Genomic DNA, 26,467 nt, shown 5'->3' on the forward strand with positions numbered 1-26,467 from the left:
TTTGCATTCATCACTAATCACTTAATGCCATGCATATGCCAGAACTGCTTCAGTGTATGACAGTCAGCAGAAGTAAGAGAGAAGTGTTTATTACATTTGAAATATGGATTTTTTTTCTTACAAAAACTCATGGATTCGCTACAGGGAGCCTTTATACATCCCCCCGGAGCCGTCTGCAGCACGTTTTATTACGAATGCGCAAGCTTTATTTGATGGACTGTTCGACTGTAACACCCACTGACTGCAATGACAAAGCCTGGAATAGCCAGAACAATTGTTTAAATTACCTAAATGCCAAATACTGGATTTGTCTGAAAGAAGAAAGTCATATACACCTAGGATGCTTCTGGGATAAGTAAAACATAGTCTAATTTTCATTTTTGGGTGAGCTAACCTTTTAATATTTTTACTTTTACTTTTAACTTTTGTTGTTTTTACTTGTTTGTTTCACTAGCAAAAATATTTTATTCACACATTAATTCAGTTTAATGCAGGTTAGTGGGAAACACATCATGCCACTGTGAGAACCAGACGTCACTGCCTGCATTGTACACAGCTTTGTTTCCGTGCACACAACACAAGGCTACTGATCAGTGTGAGAAACTGTTTATGGTCCCAAAAATTATGACAATGACTTGGTGTGAACAAGCCATCTTTCCACAATAAATGGAAAAACCTTCCACTGTTCTTACACACATTTAGACCTAACGCAAAGTATCCCTCAGTAAAGTCCCCTGGACTCATCTCCTACAGGAATTTAGGTCTGTCATAGTCAGACGAACAGCCTAAGCCTTGAGAGTCTTCACCAGCCATGCCCTCTTCAGAAACCACAGGGGGATCCGCTCCAGTGTCATCACGTGCTGAGACTGATTGGTCTTCCTCAGTCAGGTAATTGAGGGGTCCCTGTGATGTCACTGGACAAATGTCTGTCGGCTCAGGTTGGGAAAGAAGCATTGTATGAGATTGCTTGGAGATAATGCACCACTGCAAATGGAAAAGAGCAAACAGTTAGTCTTGGTACTGCCAGGAGCCAACAGCAGATAACCAGACACATCACAAATACAAAACACTGCAAACAACTCCTAAAGAAACAGCTCTAGAATCATGAGGAAGAAAAAAAAACTAAGTGAAAGGACTGACTGAAAGATACATACCAAACCTTGAGGCATTTGGGGGATGTTGGACCATTTCCTCCAAAGCAGCCACACAAAGCCCATGATAATGAAGAGTACAACGGTCGCTCCGCCTATCAAAGCTGCAATTATTCCCGTTTTGTCTACAGAAAAGTCAAGAACAATTCAATGAAGTGTCTGCTCTAGTACTCACAAAGATTATTATGGGATTGCATTCTCTTCATGCAGAAGATGCTATAATTTGGCAAAACAATTTATTTTTGGAATTAGGATACTTTTTTCATCGTATTTCAGTAGTATACATTACATAAAAAATAATTAATTAAAACAATAAACAGGCTGCAGTTTTGTCTGGTTCAGCTTGTAGCACAGAACAGAATTGCCACACTCTTAGGGTCTCATGGTATTAAATGGTTTAAGCCACAGCTTTTTCACCCCGTTCTCATGTAGTGGACTATATGCCATTAAGGCAGTGATTTCAAACACAGGGAAACATGTGCGAACAAGAGCTCTCACATGAGAAACTGATAATGGTTTTACCGGTCTCAGGCGTCGGCTGAGGGACACAAACGTTGCTGTAGGTATATGAAGGAATCCCAGCAATCACTCCTTCAAGCTTCAGCTCCACACACTGTCCAGCAACGCTTTGGTTAAAGTGGACTTCTGCATTGCACAGATCCTCATCCTCAAAACATGAGTATTTTACCATTTGCTGAGGAAGGAGAAAAGAGCAGAGTGATTGTAACGATTCAACGTCCCAACATGACTAACATTTTAATAAGGACATGGAGGAGTCTGTGTGACTGCTCTTCCAACCTCATCATGTGTGATTTTGTACGTAAATTCTTCTTTCATAATCTCTTGCTTATAAAGCTTGAAAGGGTGCTGAAAAGACACTTCGATCACATCTTTGTGGACAGATGTATTCACAGCTGGAAAGTCCAAAGAGCCTGCAAGCAAAAGGCAATATTGCATTAAGTCAGAATAACAAGAAAAAATTGAAATAGAAGAGTCATCTGTTAATAGACTAAAGCAAATTAATTACAACAATAAAATATCCAAATAGTTTTGCATTTCCTGAAGGAAAGAGCAGAAGTGCGTGAAGGCAGCAGAATGATAGTCAAAGATTTAGTGACATTTATTTTCTTTTAGGCTATGGTTCTGGCTAATTGATATTCTGTTGTATAAGCCCTGTGTATACTTGGTTTTTTTATGTTTATGCTAGCGTGTAACTTAGGGTGTATTCACACCAGGAAAGTCTGCTAGTTCACTTGATTTGATCCGGACCAAATACAATGTTATTGTTGTTTTTTTCTGGTGTGGTTCACTTTCACACTGCCCTTTTCCCAAGTGAACCAGAAACTGTAAACAAACCACACATGTGCTTCAGGTCATCCCTTCATTGGTTAATCCATTCAAGCATACCAGAGTTTGTTTGGAAGCAGACCAAGATAACCTCTTCAGCTGGATCTCTGTTTGGTTGTTTGGTCTGCAACAGAGTGTGATTGCTGTATTCACACCTGCCCAAAAGATCCGGACCAAGGGGGAAACGAACTTGAGTTTGATTCAATCGAACCAAATAAGATAGGTGTACATACACCCATGGCCTTTCAAAGTATACTCCATTTTATAGCATGCATGAACACAGGCAGTCAATGTGCTCTAGAAAGCTTCATCTTTGTCTAGCGTCTGCTCTAAGTTCTGCACAATAAAAATATTTTTGTATTCATGCAAACTACAGCTGCCACCATCTCATAACCCCATCAAGCATCAATTGTTGTTGCAGTCTCTATTTTGTTGTTGTTGTTTCATCATTGTCCAGTGTCTGCGCTATGTTGTTCACCAGAGGTTGTGATCAATAAAAATCTCTTTGTACTCTAGCCACTAAAGTGGCTGCTATCTTATAACATCCTCACACAAGTACTTGTCAATGTGGGCATGTGGGCATGTGCAGTTGTTGCAGTCTCTGCTTTTTTGCAGTCTCTTCAGTTTCATTTTCTACTGTGAAACAGTGGCTTGGGTCATCTGATTAGTGCCAAACCAAGTCAATTCACTTGTCTGGCCTGCACATATAAAGTAAGCACAATTACAGAGATCTGGTGACTAAATCAAACACACTGTACACAGACCCTTGTGTATGTGTAAAAACTGAAATATACTTTGGCCAAAAGCTAATTAAATGTTTGGATTAACACTAAATGATTTGGCCTGAATAAACCGCATATGTTTTATAGGAAGCAAGCCCTGAAATGTCTGAGAAATATCAATAGTGTTTCGTCATCAACAGTGCCTTGCAAATACTGTAATAAACAGTAATACTGTATCCATATGATTGGAGTTATACTCAGAAAACTTACATTTATATTTATGTTTGTTCTCATCAAAATAGTCTTTGCTGTAGGTGAATCTAATGGAGACGTCTTCTGATTTCTCTTGCCCATCATGTGCTGTCAGCAACACCAAGTAATCATCTTCCACATCTGTGCTGTAGCTGCTGATATCAAGGTACGTCTGAGAGGTGTCCACTGTTTGGGAAGGACTGGAGATAAATGGGACAGAGAGATTAAGTAATGTGATTGTCATCAAGTAATGTATTTTTTTTCTAAAATAAATTACTTTTTTTTTCTTTATCAGCTGTATAACACACACATACCTTTCATAAGGATTGACCATTACCCTGAATTTTGTCTGTTCAGTTGGGATACTGTAGTTCCAGTAGAGGACATTCACAAAGTTGTGACAAACAACACTGACATTTTTTGGATAAGGAACTGTAGAAAAAAAAGTTACATTTACAACCATTTTATTACTCTGCTATATAAACTCAAAGCTCATGAGCACAGCAAATCCTTGAAGTATTGCTCAACAGCTACAGATGCATCTCAATAAACTAGAATATCATGGAAAAGTTCATTTATTTCAGTAATTCAACTCGAATTGTGAAACTTGTGTATTAAATCAATTCAGTGCTCACAATTGTGATGAGTTTGGCTCACATTCAACAAAAACCCACCAAAAAAAAAAAAAAAAAAAAAAAAGAATACTTCATAAGAGCAATAAAAAAAATTTGTAAATTGATGGCCTTCTGGAAAGTATGTTCATTTACTGTATATGTACTAAATACTTGGTAGGGGCTCCTTTTGCTTTGATTACTGCCTCAATTCAGCGTGGCATGGAGGTGATCAGTTTGTGGCACTGCTGAGGTGGTCTGAAGCCCAGGTTTCTTTCACAGTGGCCTTCAGCTCATCTGCATTGTTTGGTCTCTTGTTTCTCCTCTTCCTCTTGACAATAGCCCATAGATTCTCTCTGAGGTTCAGGTCTGGTGAGTTTGCTGGCCAGTCAAGCACAACACCATGATTATTTATCCAACTTTTGGTGCTTTTGGCAGTGTGGGCAGGGGCCAAATCCTGCTGGAAAATGAAATCAGCATCTTCAAAAAGCTGGTCAGCAGAAGGAAGCATTTAGTGCTCCAAAATTTCATGGTAAAAAGGTGCAGTGACTTTGGTTTTCAAAAAACACAATGGACCAACAACAGCAGATGATATTGCATCCCAAATCATCACAGACTGTGGAAACTTAACACTGAACTTCAAGATACTTGGGCTTTGAGCTTCTCCACCCTTCCTCCAGACTCTAGGACCTTGCTCCCATCTGTAAAGAGGACTTTGGATCAATGGGCAACAGTCCAGTTCTTATTTTCCTTTAGCCCAGGTAAGACGCCTCAGGAGTGGCTTAACAAGAGGAATACGACAACTGAAGCCAAATTCCTTCACACGTCTGTGTGTGGTGGCTCTTGATTCTTTGATGCCTTGACCCCAGCCTCAGCCCATTCCTTGTGAAGTTCGCTCAAATTCTTGAATCAATTTTGCTTGACAATCATCATAAGGCTGCGGTTCTCTCGGTTGGTTGTGCATCTTTTTTCTTCCACACTTTTTCCTTCCACTCAACTTTCTTTTAGCATGTTTGGATACAGCACTCTGTGAACAGCCAGCTTCTTTGGCAATGAATGTTTGGGGCTTACCCTCCTTGTGAAGGGTGTCAATGATTGTCATCTGGACAACTGTCAGATCAGCAGTCTTCCTCATGATTGTGTAGCCTAGTGAACCAAACTGAGAGACCATTTTGAAGGTTCAGGGAACCTTTGCAGGTGTTTTGAGTTGATTAGCTGATTGGCATCTCACCATATTCTAATTTGTTGAGATGGTGAATTGGTGGGTTTTTGTTAAATGTGAACAAAAATCATCCCAATAAAATCTACTACATAAAAACAACTTCATTTTAATGAAAAATAAAAAATGAGAAAATATATAATCATCTATGTCAAAACTACCAATATAAGTTTAGTGAATAATTCAGCAGCAAAATATACTCTAGATTATAGAAAAATCTTGAGTGCAATAATTGTATAAAATGTTGTGAAATATTTTATTTACAAATAAAAGTGAATAAGACTAAAATTTGGTAAAACACATTGCTCTTTTTATTGATGTAAAATAAATTCATGAAAAAATAAGTATATACATCTATATATAAATGTAACAGACGTTTATTTTAAATGTATAGCACAGTAATTAAGGCAGCAATGTATGATAGATAAGTAAGACAGAACAATAATCTTTGATTGTGCATAAAAGTATTAAAGTATTAAAGATTCTGTCTACACATCTCCTGTAGTAGCAAATTAGCTGGCAGCATAAGAGGAGCAAGTAATCCCATAGGATCATAAACTGAAATAACTGTAGACAAAATACCCCTCCATATACACTGATGGGGTTACAACTACAGTTTAAAATGAAATGTATCAGCTTCTGCACAACACTGAAGCCCCAAAGTTCTTTCTACGGGCAATTCGTTTCTGTCTATATCCAAATACTGGATGTCTTCTGTACTCTTCTGGAACTGATTGCAGTACTTTGCGACTATTACTGATCCATTTGGTCAAACACAATCCACCCTTTTGACAAACAGCAATAAGATCCTGTCCATGACAACAGCAGCCTATGCTGGCACTTTTTTAGCATATTCCTTCATAATATCAGAAAGGAAATCAGTATATTTCCCATGCAACGGTTAATTTCTTTCAGTCCTTTTTATTGGACCATTGCACCTCTATTTGGCAACACATACAGGTGCTGGTCATATAATAAGAATATCATCAAAAAGTTCCACTTATTACATTCAAAAAGTTAAATATGTATATTATATTCATTCATTACACACAGACTGATATATTTCAAATGTCTATTTTTTTTTAACTCTGATGAGTATAACTGACAACTAAGGAAAATCCCAAATTTATTATCTCAGAAAATTTAAATATAACTTAAGACCACTGTTGGGAACGTTACTTTAAAAAAGTAATTAGTTATAGTTACTCACTACTTGTTCCAAAAAGTAACTGAGTTAGTAACTGAATTACTCTATAATAAAAGTAACTCGTTACCAGGGAAAGTAACTATTTGCGTTACTGTAAAAAAAAAAAAAAAATCTCCCTATTGCTTGTACACTTTTTTCTACCACAACTTTTCCTTCCCTTCACCTCTCTATTAATGTGTTTGGACACAGAGTTCTGTGCACAGCCAGCCTCTTTTGCAATGACCTTTTGTGTCTTGCCCTCCTTGTGCAAGGTGTAAATGGTCATCTTTTGGACAACTGTCAAGTCAGCAGTCTTCCCCATGATTGTGTAGCCTACGGAACTAGACTGAGAGATCATTTTAAGGCCTTTGCAGGTGTTTTGAGTTAATTAGCTGATTAGAGTGTGGCACCAGGTGTCTTCAATATTAACACGTTTCCACAATATAAAAATTTTCTGAGATACTGAATTTGGGACTTTCCTTAGTTGTCAGTTATAATCATCAAAATTAAAATAAATAACCATTTGAAATATATCAGGCCGTGTGTAATGAATGAATATATTATACAAGTTTCACTTTTTGAATGGGTTGTCACCCCTTGACATATCTTCTTTCTCGACAATGTGAGTAATTATACTGTCGTTATTATACTGACATTGGAGCAATTCTTCAAGCATCCTAATAGAAATCCAGTTGACGGTAACAGAGGGAGTACCGATTTCATCCTTGCAGTTACTGCTAATTTCTGAAAGTCATTGGCTTCAATGTGTGGAATTTTTACTCTGTCCAAATATGGCCATTTGGAAATTTCCTCCTGCATTACAATATTTTCCAAATTGACAGGCATTTTCTTCAGGAAGGGAGAAGAATGTATTATTGATACCGCTTACCTCTAAACCAGAAATGACATTACATGACACAGGCTGTTCTTGTCCTATAGTACGGAGAAAATTGTTAAACCTTTTTCCTCTAATGTTGAGCTCATTAATCAGTGTTTCATGTTTTTGGACTGCTGTTCTGGAAGTTGACCTTTCGTTTGACTGGATTATGATTTTTGGATTCCCCCGTTTGTGTGTGCGAATCGTGACAGAAGGACTCCATCAAACCTAGATTCAGCAGTGTGGGAATTGCCACTGCACAAGATGGTCGCCAGCCCAGCACCACTGCACAACATGGCCACCAGCCAAGCACAGTTGACTTTCCAGAGTCGAGTCAGGTCTACGTTGACTCTCCAGAGTTGAGTCAGGTCCACGTTGACTCTCCAGAGCCAAGTCAGGTCCCTGTGGGCGCTCCAGAGTCGAATCAGGTCCCCGTGGACGCTCCAGAGTCAAGTCAGGTCCCTGTGGACTCTCCAAAGTTGAGTCAGGTCACCATTGAACAGGTCCCCACTGATCAGGTCCCCGCTTATTTTTGAGTCGAGACAGGTCCCCAATCATCAGGTCCCCGTTGACTTTCCATAGTCGAGTCAGGTCCCCGTGGACCCTCAAGAGTCGAGTCAGTTCTCCGTGGATACTCCAGAGTCAAGTCAGGTCCACAACAGTTTTAATAGTTGGTGATTTTAATATCCATGTCGATAATGAAAAAGATCCATTGGGATCAGCATTTATAGACATTCTGAACTCTATTGGTGTTAGACAACACGTTTCAGGACCTACTCATTGTCGAAATCATACTCTAGATTTAATACTGTCACATGGAACTGATGTTGATAGTGTTGAAATTATTCAGCCAAGTGATGATATCTCAGATCATTATTTAGTTCTGTGCAAACTTCATATAGCCAAAATTGTACATTCTACTTCTTGTTACAAGTATGGAAGAACCATCACTTCTACCACAAAAGACTGCTTTTTAAGTTATCTTCCTGATGTATCCAAATTCCTTAGCATATCCATGTAACAACAATGAGTCTTACAGAATAATTAACTCAAATGATATATAGGGAATTTGAATAATTAATCAGGAATATGATTAATTTATATCTCAGATGACAGTTACATTAAATTTGATTGATTATGAAAAATAGCTCAATTGCCTATAACAATAAATAATCACAGGGCACTGTAACTTACTCATTAATATGTCAATATTACATTCTTCATATCAATTATTGTGATATCTCTTACTGTAAATTACTGCAAATCAAACCGTGGTATGTCCAGCAAACCACTGTAGACCTATCAATTTTCAATAAAGTTATCACGCCTTATAATTCAAGGAAAAGTATTCTCTGGCCATGAAAATATTATCCTATCCTTATGATAAATTTAGTTTCTAAATTTAGAGCTTGTAGCTATAGATCAGACATCTCAGTGACTCGTAATGTGAGTGGGGTGGAGTCCAAGCCAATCGTCAGTATATGGGTTTTTAATAATTAAACTAGTAATACATCAAACTACAAATCACACAGAGTAAATATGCATACGACAATACAAACAGTAAGCTTTATACAATACATAACGAATCCAAATAAAAGAGAGAGAGAGAGAGAGAGAGAGAGAGAGAGAGAAAATAGAATGAGATCACATAAGGAGCTCAGGTATGAAAATCATAGTCGGTAACTTTTGGAAGCCAACAACTATCAGATCATAAAAACACTTTAAAGCAGCATTTAAATCTCCATAGAAAAGTGATACTTGCATGGCCCAGCGCGTGAGCGTGGTCTTTTTGTGAAGCTTTGTGCGCTTGTCCTTTTGAAAACAGCGTGCGTGTGCTGGAGGCCATGTGACGCGCGTGCACGCTTCGCTGGATCTTTGCGTGAGCGTGGAGCACGTGGTCCTTTGTTCTGTCCTCGCGCGGTATTTGAAAGGTTCAACAAACAATGTCCCAGAATTCGTCTTCCTTGCGTGGAGAGGCGAATAGTTGAATAAACTTAGTAAAGAAAAGAAACGAACGAAATGAAAGCTTCTAAAGGAGCCATTAAAATGGCTTTTTCTCTCAGCCCCTGTGCTGAGGGGGGGGGCTTGCGCTATGAGCGCGGCGCGAGGCCGCGCGGAGGGTCGCACAGGAGAGCAGCGTGTCCGAGAACCAAGAACGAGAAGAAGAGGAAGAAGAGCGAGGCGGACCTTGTTCGGTCGTTCTTATGGCTTGAAATGGTTCACGCCCCTTTTTCGCGTAAACAGCCAATGAAAGTCCGCGATCTGAAACGGAGGGAAAAGTTCCTTTGTCCCTGTGAAGACAGCCCCCCCCTGGAGATCTAGGGCTTGTCCGATTCCATCAGGGATATTTCTAGCAAGTTTGTACTTCAGATTACATACATTTCCTTACTTTGTTCTAGATAAATGGGTCTGTCAGAGCATGACGATTAGAACAAGACTAAACATAATAGGTATATGTGATCAAAACATGAAGTTACATTAAATATGTGTAATTCTACATCTGAAAGATTTGCTTAACACATGATAACACTGCAGATGTTGGGAAACATCTAAATGTACCAAAAGGGAATACGTAATACATTTATACAACATAAAAACTAACAGGTAACGAATTCATTCCATAGAATGCATTGGGGAGAAGATTTGGCTTCTCTCCTCTCCAGTGTGGTCGTAAAGTTTTACGACCTGCAAAGATGGGGGTTGCAGAAACGTGGCTCTCTTTGAGGAAGTTAAAGTGTGGAGAGACATTTCCTAAAGTATAAGCTTGCAACTTATACTCTTCACATAACAAGGATTAACCATTTTATGCAATCCATAAACATATTTTAAATACATATTAATAAGGACTTACAAAAGTAAGGAACTTTACGCAAGGTTTCCTTTTGTGTATGTTGGAATGTGGTTGGGGGTTTTCATTTCTTCTTTGAAGCTCGCATGAACATCGTAAATAATTTAAGTCCAGCCAGGCTGGCGCCAGGCCAGACACTTGGTGCAAAAAGAGTTTCATTTGGAAAATCTGAATTAAACACATGAATCGATGATCTGCATATCCGTTACATCCAAAACCTCAGAACAACTTGATGATGTAACAGAAACTATGGACTCTCTCTTTTCTAGCACTTTAAATACAGTTGCTCTTTTACGCTTAAGGAAGGTTAAGGAAAACAGTTTGACACCATGGTATAATGAGCATACTCGCATAGACATTCTGAACTCTATTGGTGTTAGACAACACGTTTCAGGACCTACTCATTGTCGAAATCATACTCTAGATTTAATACTGTCACATGGAACTGATGTTGATAGTGTTGAAATTATTCAGCCAAGTGATGATATCTCAGATCATTATTTAGTTCTGTGCAAACTTCATATAGCCAAAATTGTAAATTCTACTTCTTGTTACAAGTATGGAAGAACCATCACTTCTACCACAAAAGACTGCTTTTTAAGTTATCTTCCTGATGTATCCAAATTCCTTAGCATATCCAAAACCTCAGAACAACTTGATGATGTAACAGAAACTATGGACTCTCTCTTTTCTAGCACTTTAAATACAGTTGCTCTTTTACGCTTAAGGAAGGTTAAGGAAAACAGTTTGACACCATGGTATAATGAGCATACTCGCACCCTAAAGAGAGCAGCCTGAAAAATGGAGCACAGCTGGAGGAAAACAAAACTAGAGGTATTTTGTATTGCTTGGTGGGAAAGTAACCTATCCTACAGAAAAGCATTACAAACTGCTAGATCTGATTACTTTTCTTCTCTTTTAGAAGAAAACAAACATAACCCCAGGTTATAAAGCCCCAACGAGTGTTGACATTTCCCAACACCACAGCAGTAATGACTTTATGAACTCCTTTACTTCTAAAATCAATACTATTAGAGATAATAGCCATTCAGCCATCAGCTACAGTATCACATCAGACAGTGCACTATAGACCCCCTGAGGAACAGTTCCACTCATTCTCTACTATAGGAGAGGAAGAATTGTATAAACTTGTTAAATCATCTAAACTAACATGTATGTTAGACCCTATACCATCTAAGCTCCTAAAAGAGGTGCTTCCAGAAGTCATAGATCCTCTTCTGACTATTATTAATTCCTCATTGTCATTAGGATATGTCCCCAAAACCTTCAAACTGGCTGTTATTAAGTCTCTCATCAAAAAAACAGAACTTGACCCCAAAGAACTAGTTAATTATAGCCCAATCTCAAATCTCTCTTTTCTGTCCAAGATACTAGAAAAGGTGGTATCCTCACAATTATATTCCTTCTTAGAGATAAATGGTATATTTGAGGATTTCCAGTCAGGATTTAGACCGTATCATAGTACTGAGACTGCTGTCCTTAGAGTTACAAATGATCTGCTCTTATCATCTGATTGTGGGTGTATCTCTCTTTTAGTTTTATTGGAACTTAGTGCTGCGTTTGACACAATTGACCACAGCATTCTTTTGCATAGACTTGAACACTTTGTTGGCATCAGTGGAAGTGCATTAGCATTGTTTAAATCGTACTTATATGACCGCCATCAGTTCATAGCAGTGAATGAAGATGTATCATATCGATCACAAGTGCAGTATGGAGTACCTCAAGGCTCAGTACTAGGGCCGCTACTCTTCACGCTTTTATATGTTACCCTTGGGAGATATCATCAGGAAACATGGTGTTAGCTTTCACTGTTATGCTGATGATACTCAGCTCTATATTTCTTCGCAGCCCGGGGAAACACACCAATTTGAAAAACTAATGGAATGCATAGTCGATATAAAAAACTGGAAGACAAGTAATTTTTTACTGCTAAATTCAGAAAAAACAGAGGTGTTAATTATAGGACCTAAAAACTCCACTTGTAATAACCTAGAACACTGTCTAAGACTTGATGGTTGCTCTGTCAATTCTTCGTCATCAGTTAGGAACTTAGGTGTGCTATTTGATCGCAATCTTTCCTTAGAAAGCCATGTTTCTAGCATTTGTAAAACTGCATTTTTCCATCTCAAAAATATATCTAAATTACGGCCTATGTTCTCAATGTCAAATGCAGAAACGTTAATCCATGCATTTATGACGTCAAAGTTAGATTATTGTAATGCTTTATTGGGTGGTTGTTTTGCATGCTTAGTAAACAAACTACAGCTAGTCCAAAATGCAGCAGCAAGAGTTCTTACTAGAACCAGGAAGTACGACCATATTAGCCCGGTCCTGTCCACACTGCACTGGCTCCCTATCAAACATCGTATAGATTTTAAAATATTGCTTATTACTTATAAAGCCCTGAATGGTTTAGCACCTCAGTATTTGAATGAGCTCCTTTTATATTATACTCCTCTACGTCCGCTACGTTCTCAAAACTGTTGTTCTCAAACACAATTTGATAATACCTAGAATATCAAAATCAACTTCAGGCGGCAGATCCTTTTCCTATTTGGCGCCTAAACTCTGGAATAACCTACCTAACATTGTTCGGGAGGCAGACACACTCTTGCAGTTTAAATCTAGATTAAAGACCCATCTCTTTAACCTGGCATACACATAACATACTAATATGCTTTTAATATCCAAATCAGTTAAAGGATTTTTAGGCTGCATTAATTAGGTAAACTGGAACCAGAACCACTTCACATAACACCCTATGCACTTGCTACATCATTAGAAGAATGGCATCTACTGTATGCTAATATTTATCCGTTTCTCTCTTGTTCTGAGGTCACTCTGGCCACCAGATCCCGTCTGTGTCCAGATCAGAGGATCACTGCAGTCACCCGGATACAGATCCCCTGTAAAAACCTTTTCTCAGAGGACATCCAGGAAAAGACCACAGGAAACAGATGATTCTTCTGCACAATCTGACTTTGCTGCAGCCTGGAATTGAACTACTTGTTTCGTCTGGTCAGAGGAGAACTGGCCCCCCAACTGAGCCCGGTTTCTCCCAAGGTTTTTTTCTCCATTCTGTCACCGATGGAGTTTCAGTTCCTTGCCACTGTCGACTCTGGCTTGCTTAGTTGGGGTCACTTCATCTACAGCGATATCATTGACTTGATTGCAAATTAATGCACAGACACTATTTAAAACTGAACAGAGATGACATAACTGAATTCAATGATGAACTGCCTTTAACTTTCATTTTGCATTTTTGAGACACTGTTTTCCAAGTGAATGTTGTTCAGTACGCAATGTATTTTGTTTAAAGTGCTATATAAATAAAGGTGACTTTGACTTTGACATTGATCAGGTCCCCATTGAGTTCCCAGTGTCGAGTCAGGTCCCCATTGATCAGGTCCCTGTTGATTTCCCAGTGTCGAGTCAGGTCCCCATTGATCAGGTCCTCGTTGATTTCCCAGAGTCGAGTCAGATCACCATTGATCAGGTCCCCATTGATTTCCCAGAGTCGAGTCAGTTCCCCATTGATCAGGTCCCCATTGATTACATAGAGTCTAGGCAGATCAACATTGATCAGGTCCCCGTTGATTTCCCAGAGTTTAGTCAGATCACCATTGACCGTCCAGAGTCAAGTCAAGTCTTCATTGACCATCCAGAGTCAGGTCAAGTCACCATTAACACCCATGAGTCAAGTAAAACCACAGTTAAACCTCATGAGTCAAGTCAAGTCACCGTTGATCTCCATGAACAAGGTCAAGTAACTGCTGATCTCTGTGAACTTGGTCATGCCACGGTTGTTCTTTATGAGCCCAGTCAAATCAATACCATTCTTCCAGAGCCTGGTCACGTCTCAGCTGAACTTCCAGAGCCTCATCACATCCTGTCTGTTGTACCCAGCAAAGCTCTCTCGGCCTGTTTTATTAATGTCAAGGAGACTGTTACAGCGGTGGCGGCAACTGCTGCCCTGGTGGGCTTCTGTCTCGTCGGTAACAGCTGAGGTGGTCCTCTGCGCCGCTGTTGGGCCTCTGACTCGTCCGCACGGCTGTGGTGATCCTCTGTCTTGGTCCTCTGCTCTGACCTGGTGGGCTTCGCTCCCGTCTGTTCGGCTATGGTGGGCTCCAGTTCTGCCTGTGCCTACCCGGTGGGCTCCAGTTCCACCTGCTCCACCCTGGATTCCTGCTCTGTCAGCACTGCCCTGGGCCCCTGAACTCTCTGATCTGCCCTGGTCTCTTTAGTTTGTTTTGTTGTTGTTTTTTCACTTCCTGTCCTCTGTTCCCCACTAAAGGTTTCACTTCCCCTTATCGTCACCCCACTTCAGTACTGCATTTCACTCAAGCCCTTATCTTGACTAATCACTTCATTGCACACAGCTGTTCTCACTCACATTGTTTGCACCTGTCCATATATAACGTTTGTTTCTGTCATTGTCATGGAGTCCTTGGTTTATGTCACCCTGCTTTTTCGTGTTCCCTAGTGTTTGTCGTGTTCCATGTTTTTGGACTGCTTTTCTGGATGTTGACCTTTTGCCTGACTGGATTATGATTTTTGGATACCCCTAAATAAACTGCATTTGAATCTACCTGTTTGTGTGTGCGAATCGTGACACTTTGCTTACATGTCCTGAATTCAAACAACTGAAACAAATTCATTTTCCTTTCAAAAGGTCAATCTTTTCTCGATGTGACTTCTTTAAAGCACAATACCTTTTTAATACATGAATGCCTTGACATAACAAGCAAGTCTTGTTTTCATTGGTCTTGCTCACTGAACAAATCCCTTGTTGTAAGTTTTTAACTGGAACTGAAGCAACAACATTTGTAGCAAAACTGTTTCCCTTGAATATCTTATTAGGTTTGCTTGCACTTTGTTGTTCAATGAAATCCAAAAGATGTAAGAAATTAGCTATTTCTTGGATCAAATGCATTAACTCACAGGCTGTTACTCTCCAACATTCTCTCAGCTTGAAAGGTAACTTCATTACAACAGTTCTCATATTACTTGGCATACTGAGCTCTTGCATATAAAATATATTCTCAATAAAATAACAACATGAGCGCAGAAACAAGGAATTTGCATATAACCCTTGGGCGTCCTCTATCTTTATCAAGGGCCAGCCTAAAGCTTTATCTATATACACAGCAGATACTTAAAACTCATTGCCAAATTGTTTCTTCAAATGATTTGTAGCTAATGAATACCCTATTTCAGGATCAAGATGTTGGCAACTCTGAACCAATTCTTTCGGTTGTCCTGTGGTAAATTGCTCCAGAAAATAAAAGCAATCCCTTTTATATTATGAGTCCTTTCCTCAATACCATGCTCAAACGCTTGAATAAAGGGTACATAATGGAGTGAATTAACATAAAAGACTGGAATCTCTCTATATGAATGTGTGTGAGGTTGCGCTTGATGTACCAGATATGCAGTGAGCTCTTCCTGCCTCTCAAACAGAGGTTCATCTTGAGATTGAAGAGGGTTTGTAGCTTGTGTTGTCATATTTCCCTTGGATCCTGTTGATGGTGAGTACTGCTGTCATGAGTGTTCAATCCTCCTTTGTGCTGCATCTTTGTTGATTGTGAATAAATATTACAAGTAGCACCAACTAGTTGTGATGGAATATTAGAGGAAGCACCAACTGGTATTTGACTCATTGGCACATATGCAGTAGCTTGTGGATTTTTATTTTAAATATTTTATTATACATCCTCTTTATTGATTGTTATATTTAAAATATTTTATTTCCATTTCATTCTAGGATTTTTTATTTAAAACCTTTATTATATCACTGTAAAACAGTTAATACCATCACCAGATTATATTTGAGGGAACATATTATGATATGAGGTCACATCATCTTTGATCTTGATTCATCCATCTTGCACGCTGTCCGTATTTTCACAGAGAAACCTCGCCATGCACAATCTACTGTTGTACGGCTTTCTCAGCACCAAAGTTAGCCTTTCCATCATCTCTTCTTCCAATTCCTTCTCGGGGGTTTTAGGTGAGTATAAGAAGTCCATGTCTAAGTATTTTTCACAGCTCTTTTTCTGATTTCCTCAGAAATCCGAGGTGGGTCCTATTTATCTAAGCGAATCCAATCCGATGCCGCTATTGGGGAAACCCCGGTCACCGGATGGAGCCGTGGGAATGGGGGCGGTCTTGAGTCCTACGGAGGAGATCGAAGGAAATAAAACAGGAGCAACGACAGTGAATGACGAGAGAGGACCAGGCCTGGGTTTGATTTTTTTTGTGCGCGGCAGCCGGCCATTAAGGGCTGCTGTGCTGTTTTGTCTTCATTTTATTATTAAATGTATTTTGATTGTCCGCCGGTTCCCGCCTCCTTCTTCCCGATGATTGTGAAGTTTGTACATCGTTACAGTGGTGCCGAAGCCCGGGAGAAGGAAGGACACGCTGCTGAAGATCCCTCGCCGCTGTGGTGAATCCAAGTGTGCCGCCATGGACGCTCGAGGCGGTGGGCTGGAGTCAGTTACCGGGGATGGGCGAGCTCGCTGCCAGCCGCCCGTGATGTGGAGGGGCGGCTGACGTCCATGAGGGAGTTGAGGAGTCGCTGCCGTTCACCAGAGGGCCGGAGCCTGCTGCCGTCCACCATGATGGGGAGGAGCAGGGAACGGGAGACTCCTGCCGGCTGCCCAAAACCAGAGGAGCCATCCACCGGGCGGCAGAGGAGTGTCGTGCCGTCCGCCGAGGTCCGTCCAGTGCCACCGCCAGGCACCATGGAGGAGATCACCCAGCTGGTGGAGGGCAAAGCAGCGTGTCAGGGAACCTAATTTTTTCTTCTTCTTCTTTTTGCTCCTCTCTCCCTTCTCTGGTCTCTGTCACTCCTCATCCTTCCATCTCCTTTTCTCTCGCCTCATCTGTCCTACCCCCAGGTTCCCGCAGGTCACCGTGACCAGGCCTGAGTTTTAGTTTGTGGTTTGATTTTGTTTGTGCGTGGCACTGTTTTGTCTTCATTTTATTATGAAATTTATTTTGATTGTCCGCCGGTTCCCCCCTCCTTCTTCCCGATGATTGTGAAGTTTGTACATCGTTACACAGAACTATCACTTTTGCCACTAAGGCCGACGACACACTGAATGCGTGGAGCAAGTGTCTCAGCTGCGTGGCGTGTCTGTTATTAATTTGGCTCCCATGTTAACAGGTTAGAGCTTGCAGACTGCCTGCGTGAGACGCGCGTCTCATGTGCGGCTCAAGCCGCGCGGAAAACACGTGCATGTTAAAAATAGAACCGACGCCTATTTTTCACGCGACACGTGCGCGTGTTGGAAGCGTTTCCAGGCAAAATAGGAAAAATATTTTTATATGTCATTTTGAACACAAATACATATTAATTCATGACATTTTGATATTTGAAAGTCTATAGGTTGACATAAATTCAGATATAAATGTAATTAACAAAATAAAAATAAATAATAATCGATTTTCAAATATTGCACCTGTCAAACATAGTCTATTTTGCCATCAATACTGTTGACGGTGTCCTTTATCAGTAGGCGTAGGTGTAGGTGTGTAAAAAAAAAAGTTGATATTGTTGTCATGAAGACAAGAGCCTGGTCTCCCTACAGCAGCAGCAGCGTGTCAGGCACGGTTCTGGTGTTATAAAGACACAGAAAACGCGAGTCAGCCGCCAAGCTCCTGACACGCAGCAGAGACGCCACGCAGCCAATTAGTCACCGGCCTAAGAAATGTACACACAATCGTGCTACACCTATCAGAAGGTCCACACTCTGCTCACACTACATGCGTACCGCACTCATGGCAAACCACCTCTTACAACTGAGCCAGGGCTGGCTAAACGAACCGTGTGTGTGTGTGAGTGTGTGTGTGTGTGTGTGTGTGTGTGTGTGTGTTCACCCTTATTCTCCCATATTACACACACAAAAGTCTCTACCCACTCGCACTCACCCATCAGGTGTTGTCCCACGACGCACTCTGCTACGTTGGGTCCCGCGATCGTAATTGGCAAAATTCAAATAATTCTTTTTTTTTTTTTACATTTCAAAAAGTGAAACTTTCATATATACTAGATTCATAACATGCAAAGTAAAACAATTCAAAAGTTTTTTTTTTTTTTTGGATCAGCTAAATGAATAATATAATGTAATGGATAAGAGCTCATAGCTCATTAAAGTAAAAAAATTTTTTATTAAATATGAAAAAATATTAAATAATCTTATAACTAGGGCCGGGACTCGATTAAAAAAAATTAATCTAATTAATTAGAGGCTTTGTAATTAATTAATCGAAATTAATCGCATATAAATATTTGACCTGAGAACAGTGAGAAGTAATTTTTTTCACATGGATTTATAGTATACCATTGAATAATGACTGAATACATAACCTTAAGCAACAAAATATTGTTTATTTTTATTCAACCAAGTCTAGCAGAGCAGTGCAATTTTTGCCATTAAGTGTAGCTATAGCATATTTAGAAACAATTTAGAAATAGTACATTTTAGAAATTCAGGTAGCTTATAGGTGCTGGAACCTTCTGTAAACAGTTTTTTTAAGTAATACACAATTCTGTCAATTACATTCAGAACATTGGAAACCATGACTATTAGAAAACATCTTTCTGTTACTTCAGAGGCCATAACATACTAAGTCCAACTCTCAATAACCTTGGCCAAAACAATAAAGAGTTTAACATAAACTGCCAGTTGCACCAACAAAATAATACATAGTTCAACATAAAGTGTAAAGTCCACGCTAGCTGCTATATGTTTTGCGTTGAGGTGATACTTGAGGTTCGATCCACAGTTGCCAACTCTCGCGAGACAAATACGCAACTGGAGCTTCAAAAACAAGCCCAAAACAAGCCCAATATTATTTGATAATTTATTTTCCGCATTAATATTTATTAACAATAAATGAGCCTGCAACATATTAAAGTGAAACCACTGCTTTATTAGAAAAGGATAAACTGATTAGGAAAAAAAGGATAAAAATAAATAAAAACGTTCCTCATTTCCGATCACCTGTGAGGCTGAATCGGATTGGGGAGAAGGAAAAGGACAAAAAGACAAGAAGGGAAAGACAAGAGCATTAAGGGTAGCTGTAACATATATTTAGCTTAATAAAATAAAATTCTCCTCTTCGTCGGAGGCATTGTTTGTAGAAATTGAAATACGTGTGTTTCTGTAGATCATAGAGCGCGCCGCCTGCACGTTGAACGTGATTTTACTCCAATGAGGGGGATAAGGGGGCGGATTCAGCGGAATGTTTTGTCGAATGTTACGCCACAGCACTTATACGATTGCACTGATTTGGCTATATCTTTAAGCAGACAGTGTCAATCAATGTATCAGTATCAATGTACACCATAGATGTAAAGAAAACGAAGTTGCTTGTCAGATTGTCCTAACAAGCAACCATCTATTCTTTAATAAGCCCAAAAATGCAACCGCAACCCGTGTTGTTTTTACGCGACTTACAAAAAAAAAAGCCCAAAGTCGCGTTTTATAAGCGCAACTATGGTTCGATCATGTGCTGCGGTGATATGCGAACGCTAGTTGGTGCTTCAGTATAATCGGTCCGCCGAAACTCATCCAGTTAGAAACGTTCCACGGTGCAAAAATAAGTTATTAAAAATGCGGGAAATTTTTTTCTGTAACTAATTAATCTCAATTAACGCGTTATTTTTTGTGTAATTAATTAATCTCAATTAACGCGTTAAAGTCCCGGCCCTAATATTTACATTTGAGTTTAATTTAATGACCATCGCTACCGTATAAGTTACAGGTGTCTCTTGTTCTTTAAAATCACAATAATGGGGAAGACTGCTGACTTGGCAATAGTCCAGAAGACGATCATTGACACCCTCCAAAATAAGGGGAATGTCACAGAAGGTAATTACTGAAAGGTCTGGCTGTTCACAGAGTGCTGTATCAAAGTATTTAAAAGCAAAGTTGACTGGTTCCAAGTGGTTTGCTGTCCATGATATTACTGTGCTTGCTTGGCCATCCAAAATGCTTGACTTGAACTCTATATGGAATCTGGGATATTTTCAAGAGAAAGATGAAACAGTCAATCCAACTATCCAGGTGAGCTGAAGGCTCAATAGTGCCTAAGCAGTGCCACAGGTGGATCTCTTCCATGCCACACCTCAGTAGCTGGGTTTCCATCACCCTGCGCATTTTGAAGTATCGCATCAGAATTGAGTGATGGAAATGCTAAATTTCCACTAAAAATGCTGTAATTCACAAAAACGTTTCTGATTTGTGCGAAAAAGAGGAAATGTGGATAATGGGAAATGCATTTTGTGAATAAATTACTCCAAATGCATCAAAAAAGTCAAGTGACTTAGCGGTACTGGATGGTAAACCTTGTTTACCACAGCACCTAAAATGTTCTTATGGTTATTCAAAAATGCCTGTGCAAAGTCTGTCAAAGTATTTCTGTATAATTGCCTCCCATAAGTGTTAAACAACTGCATTCCCACACAGCAGCATCCACCTCCGAAAGCAATAACATTTTGAGATACTTTATTTTTTGACTTTCATGAGCTTTAAACTCTAATCATCAAAATAAAATCTAAAACTTTTGAAATGTTTTACTTTATATGTAATGAATCTTGAATAATTTTTGAAATGCAAAAAAATATAGATGCACCTGTGTATATATGAAGACTTCAAATGCAAAAGCCTGTAAGTGCCATCCTAAACACTTTTAAAAAATTATTATATATATTTTTTTTCATTCTATGTTTGGGCTTTTTAATTTCACTTTATTGGCAATGAATAGGTTGTTGCCATTAAAGTGAAATAACTGAACTTAAATATATGAGCCTGGTAAAAATGCTCATATTAGAAGAACATGTTAGGTGCTTGCAGGCTTTGCATTTGAAGCCTCATATATATGAACTTTGTGTTCGGTCAGCATCGTGCTTTTGGACATTCATGAGTTTCAGCTGCATACTTTCAATCTCTTTATCACGTCTTTTGCTCACTCTTTCAGTTCTTGGTTATCTGGGCTTTTCTTTACTATGTGTTGTGGTGCTTTCTTCTGTGTTGGATTTACCCTGTTTGGATTATTAAAGACTGCCTATGCCTGTACACACACTGTTGCTTTGTTTGATTATTGATTATTATTTCAACCAACACCTCCATGTACTCAATCAAACCAGGTTTAAGGCCACACTGATTTGCAGCTGTAACCACGTGTGATCACAGATCAGACCTAACTGTGGTTTTACTGTGATACAAGTGTGAAAATAAACCCAAAGGCTGCATACCATGTTCTAGAACCAATAATGTACTTTTAAATAAAGAACTAAAAATCAAAAATAGACAAGAGGAAGGACGTGAAAGTGCGAAAGAGAAATAAGAAAAGGTTTAACACTCAAACACATAAACAAATATTAGAACTCTAGACCCAAACATTTGTTTATTAAAGAGACAAGGCAAACTGACACTAATGACTTCAATAGAGATAAGACATCTGCTAAAGTCAACCGTATTGAGTGGGACTCCAGCTGGAAGCCATGTGATGATCTGCCATTAGAGAAGAGAAATGAAGATCCTACATGCAGATGTCTCTGTTAAGATATATGATATCTAACAGATCATTCTAAATTCAGAAAAAATAAAAAAATAGAAATAGTAAGATTTTTGTCATATAAAATAAATGCTTTACTGTACTGAAACAATGTGATAACCAACAGATGATAAACAACTCTATTTATCTCTTGAAGACGTTAAAATGTTTAGCATGCTGATAGACTGCATTTTTTTTAATTATCTGTCTGAAGAGATAAAAAAAATGACCTCACTAAGTCTTGAACCAAAAAAAAAGCAAATAAAAGAAAAAAAAAATGTTCCTCGAATGTTTTATTAGGCAGTTCACATAATATAAATAATAACAATAATAATAAAAACAGGAACAATATATAAGAACAGAGAGTAATTTAAGTGTATTGAAGTCATTTTGAGCAGTGGTTGTCTCACAGAGCTGATGATCTCAGCGGCTCTGTAACATCCATCCCAGACAGTGTCTCAGGATGCAGACGGCCTTCACTGACCTTTCCTGCCATAGTTTGTGTAAGATGAATGGTACCTCTCCAGGAATTTGGCTATTAAATAAATTTTTCCTAAAGAAGCACATATCATCGATTGGACTGGTCAGTCATGGCTTTCAGCTGTCAGATGCAGAGCCGGATTAACCAATAAGGGCACTTGGGCCAGTGCCCAGGGGCACCAACCATTCACAACAACTAGGGGGGCACCACATGACAGAAGCTTTAAAAATATATTTTTCGTAAATGTTATTATTAACTTGAAATTCTTAAAAGACCATGCATAACTCGTTTATGAACACTAACTTAACAACAATAATAATAGATTATAAATAAATAAAGATTACATGACCACTATCAGTCCCTCCCCTTCCGTCTCCAATCTGTTGGTCCACAGCAAGTATGCGCAAAATGTGTAATTTTTTTTAACGGCTACAGAAAATGAATCAAAATGGACAGACGTCAATTGAGTGGTTTTGCAAAAAGAAAGTTAAAGAAAGACAAGGATGCTAGACGTTTAGCTACAATTCAAAATGTTACAGGGATCGAAAGATTTGTTTATATATTTGCGTTATATTGCCCAGGGGCACCACACTGTCTTAATACGGCCCTGGTCAGATTCTCTAATACTCTATATTATGCAGTACAGCAAACGGCTCATTCTGATAGCTGTACTTGCACTCTTACCACAAACTCACTCTCACATCTGCAACAATCTTGTGCATCATTCATTAATCTTAGTAAATTTCACCAATCAATGTTTTTAATTTTGGCTGGAGTTCAAAATGCAACTGCCTCAGTCAATGTAGTTCTCTTATCGCATTTTATCTCCTCATGTGTTATTTGTTGTCTTATTTTTATTCTTTTAGTCAGTTGTTCTTTCTTGTTCACATTATATTTCACAATGGGACTGATTAAAATATATGTTACAACAATGCAGAGGCGTCATGACCATTCGAAGTGATGTCTTAACGAAGTGGATTTTAAATACAGCTTCCAAAAGATACAAAAAATAGCCGAATTATATATTTTTTCTATTTGATACAATCATACCGGTGTGATTAGATCGTTCAGTTCGTAATATCATCAGCTACTAAATTCAAATCTGCGTTTGCGCTTTGGCCTGCGCTGCAGAGACAGACGCGTTTGTACAGCGCTGCAGTAGAACTCCTCACACACGATTCTGTTGAGTCAGCGCTGAAATGCGTTTCGTTCACTTGCTCACTGTCTGAATTATAAACAACAGAGTGCAGATACGAATGTAAGTAAGATGTTCATTTTGCAGTGTAAACAGCTTCAGTGATTTAAATGGGAGTTTTAAGAGTGCCTGAACTCTGGCTAGACAGAAGTGAAAAAGTTATTTGATAATGTAGAATGTTCTTTGCTCTTTGTAAAATGAAAATGTTATTAACTGACAATAGGCCTATTTTTATTCAATTCACATTAAATACAAAGTCATTCGTATTAAAACTATGTTATGACACACTTATCTGGTACTTAAGTAAATTATTTCCTTTAAATATATTCTTATATAATGTTTAAGACATTTCCTGATAAGTTATTGCGTTTGGAAATATCCTGAATAAAAATTGAATCAAATAAATCTATTAGCTTATATCTGTTATGCAGTGCTGCTGTGTCACATACCCCCCCCCCCCCCCACCCCCTCACTCATGCACACCTGAGACACAAGAACGACCCTCTCCAACTCAACACCCCCCCCCCCCCCCAAACCCCCATTCCACACACAGACACACACACACACACACACACACACACCTGCCCCCTCAAAACTCATAAGTGCATGACGCTCATGCAACGATGTGCCATCGTTAGCACGAGAGGCTTCAGTAAAATAATACTCACCAAAACCAAAGACTCCTGGAAACAGTAACGCGCAAACGACACCGAACTGGACTACAGCATCCTTCGACATTGTCAGAAATGTGTTTTGTAACCCGTTGCAGGGCGTTCCTGTTCCTTAGTGGATGTTCTCGTCTCTCACGCACTTGCTTCTGGTGCCGATCTGACAGGGTTGCCAAATATTCCGCCTGACTTGGGGGAGGGACAAAATTCTGACAAAATTAGATACTTACGTAGGCTAATGTAGGAATAAAAAGAAAAATTATTAGTAATAATTGTCCCGATAAGCTAAGACGTCCATAGAAAAAAAGTGCTGAACCAATGGGTGCCCTAAACAGGATTGTAATTTCAATTAATTGTTCCCCCTCCCTCAAATATTATGGAAGTAAAAATAATAATAATAATAATTAAAAATAAAACTACTACAGGGGTCAAAAAAGAATTTAAATCAAATATATAAATAGTAAATAAATAAATTGTAATTAAATTGCATTATTTACTAATTACAATTGTAGCTGCAGAAGTGTAAAAAATACTCACAAATTTTACTCAAATGAAAGTACAAGTATCTGCTCAAAATCATACTTGAGTAAAAGTAAAAAAGTAAAAAACTTTAATTTGTACTCAAGTATTAAAAAAATAGAAGTACTTTTTTTTCCCCGACATACAATACAGAAGAATGGTTAAAGGGAGGGAACGAAACAAATGCAATGGCACATGTAAAACATGTATATTTAGTTAAACAACAAGTAAAATTAAACCCAGCGGAACACCAAAAAAAAAAAAAAAAAAAAAAAATACAGGGAAATGGATTAAAAGCAAAGTCCATAATTTCCACCCTCATGCCATCCTATATGACTTTAATTTATCAGATGAACACAAAGAGTTTTGAAAAAAAAAAAAAAAAAAAAACATTTCTCTTTATATAATGGAACATCCAAAAATGACACTTCAGAAACTATATACAAAGAGAATATGACAGACCATGCATCCCCTATTAATGAATCATTGTCTTAAGTGAAACGATAAATACCAATGTTCTAATATTGACTGTCATGTTCACTTTGTGTGGTTTCTGAAGTGGTCCTGTCCCCTTGAAACATCTGGGATGACAGAGGTTCAGTAAATGGTGATAGAATTGTCATTTTTGGGTGAACTATCCCTTTGAAGAGCAAGATGTGATGGAGAGGCTAGAAATATATTCCAGACAGAATACAAGAATGTGTTGATTAATGAGGAGAGTCATAGAATTAAAACATACAACGTTTTTAAAGGCCACTTTATTTGTGTTGTCTTTTAAACGTTACTGTATAAAAGGACAATTTATCTTAATTATGTTTATTAAATGTTTATTTTTGGGATGTTTTATTTATCCAGGACGACCAGCAGGCTGCCCCCGATCAAGCCGGGTTGTACCAAATACCCGTGAGTATTAAGGGGAGTACCTATCGGGCTTTGGTGGATTCAGGTTGTAACCAGACCTCCATCCATCAAAGCCTGATACAAATGGGGGCATTGGATACGGGCCGCATGGTTAAGGTGAGGTGTGTGCACGGAGATATAGTGGAATACCCTGTAAAAGCCATAGCCATCAAATTTAGAGGAAAAAAGCATTATGTGGAGGTGGCCGTTAGTTCGCGCCTCCAACATCCACTAATGTTGAGAACCAATTGGCCCACTTTCGAACAATTATTGAGGTGTTTAACAGTGGATGCCTCTGGGAATAAGAGACGGCCGGGGGGAGGGCGAGCCCTCAGGTGGGAGAATCTGTGCCATGACCTAGTGGGCGGTCTCAGGGGAACCAATCGGTTTCGCGAGGCTAACCCTCTCCAGTCGCGATGACTTCCCCCTTGAACAGTCCCAAGATGCGACCCTCAAACACGCATTCGAGCAGGTCCGTTTCATCGATGGGCACCCTGATCGCGTGCTCTCTTTCCAGTATTTTGCCATTATTAAGGATCGGTTGTATCGAGTGACCCACGACACTCAGACAAAAGAGGATACAACCCAGTTGTTAGTACCTCCGAGCCGTCGGGAAATGTTGTTCCAGACGGTGCATTTAAATCCAATGGCAGGGCATTTAGGAGTGACGGCATCACTACATCGTCTAATGACACAATTTTTTTGGCCGGGTATTCACAAGAACGTGTGCAGATGGTGCACGTCGTGTCGGGAATGTCAGTTGGTGAACCCACCGGCCACCCCAAAAGTGCCTTTGCGTCCTCTCCCTTTAGTGCTGGTCCCCTTCGAACGAATTGGCATGGACCTCATCGGGCCATTAGAACGATTGGCAGGAGGACATCGATTTGTGTTAGTCATCGTAG

The 26,467-nt window shown here is 39.2% G+C and overlaps 1 protein-coding gene across 1 annotated transcript; it reads right to left on the reverse strand.

The window, feature by feature from the left end:
• On the reverse strand, positions 1–24,335 carry ifngr1l (Interferon gamma receptor 1-like). The gene is made up of 7 exons (XM_026224756.1): positions 24,147–24,335; positions 3,787–3,904; positions 3,491–3,672; positions 1,950–2,083; positions 1,674–1,845; positions 1,155–1,276; positions 1–984 (listed from the first exon to the last, which is right to left on the reverse strand). Exons 1-7 carry the CDS (start codon positions 24,214–24,216, stop codon positions 748–750), a joined length of 1,035 nt encoding a protein of 344 aa, XP_026080541.1. The 5' UTR covers positions 24,217–24,335; the 3' UTR covers positions 1–747.
• Between the last annotated feature and the right edge of the window lie 2,132 nt (positions 24,336–26,467).

Source organism: Carassius auratus, chromosome 38 (assembly GCF_003368295.1).
Source record: "Carassius auratus strain Wakin chromosome 38, ASM336829v1, whole genome shotgun sequence".
NCBI lineage: Eukaryota > Metazoa > Chordata > Actinopteri > Cypriniformes > Cyprinidae > Carassius > Carassius auratus.

Excerpts from the sequence above, each read along its gene's own strand:
- ifngr1l (XM_026224756.1), bottom strand. The coding sequence starts at position 24,216 with ATGTCGAAGGATGCTGTAGTCCAGTTCGGTGTCGTTTGCGCGTTACTG. Across the intron at positions 1,846-1,949 it reads ACAAAATCACACATGATGAG|CAAATGGTAAAATACTCATG; the intron begins GTTGGAAGAGCA and ends CTCCTTCCTCAG. Across the intron at positions 985-1,154 it reads CCCAAATGCCTCAAGGTTTG|TGGTGCATTATCTCCAAGCA; the intron begins GTATGTATCTTT and ends TTCCATTTGCAG.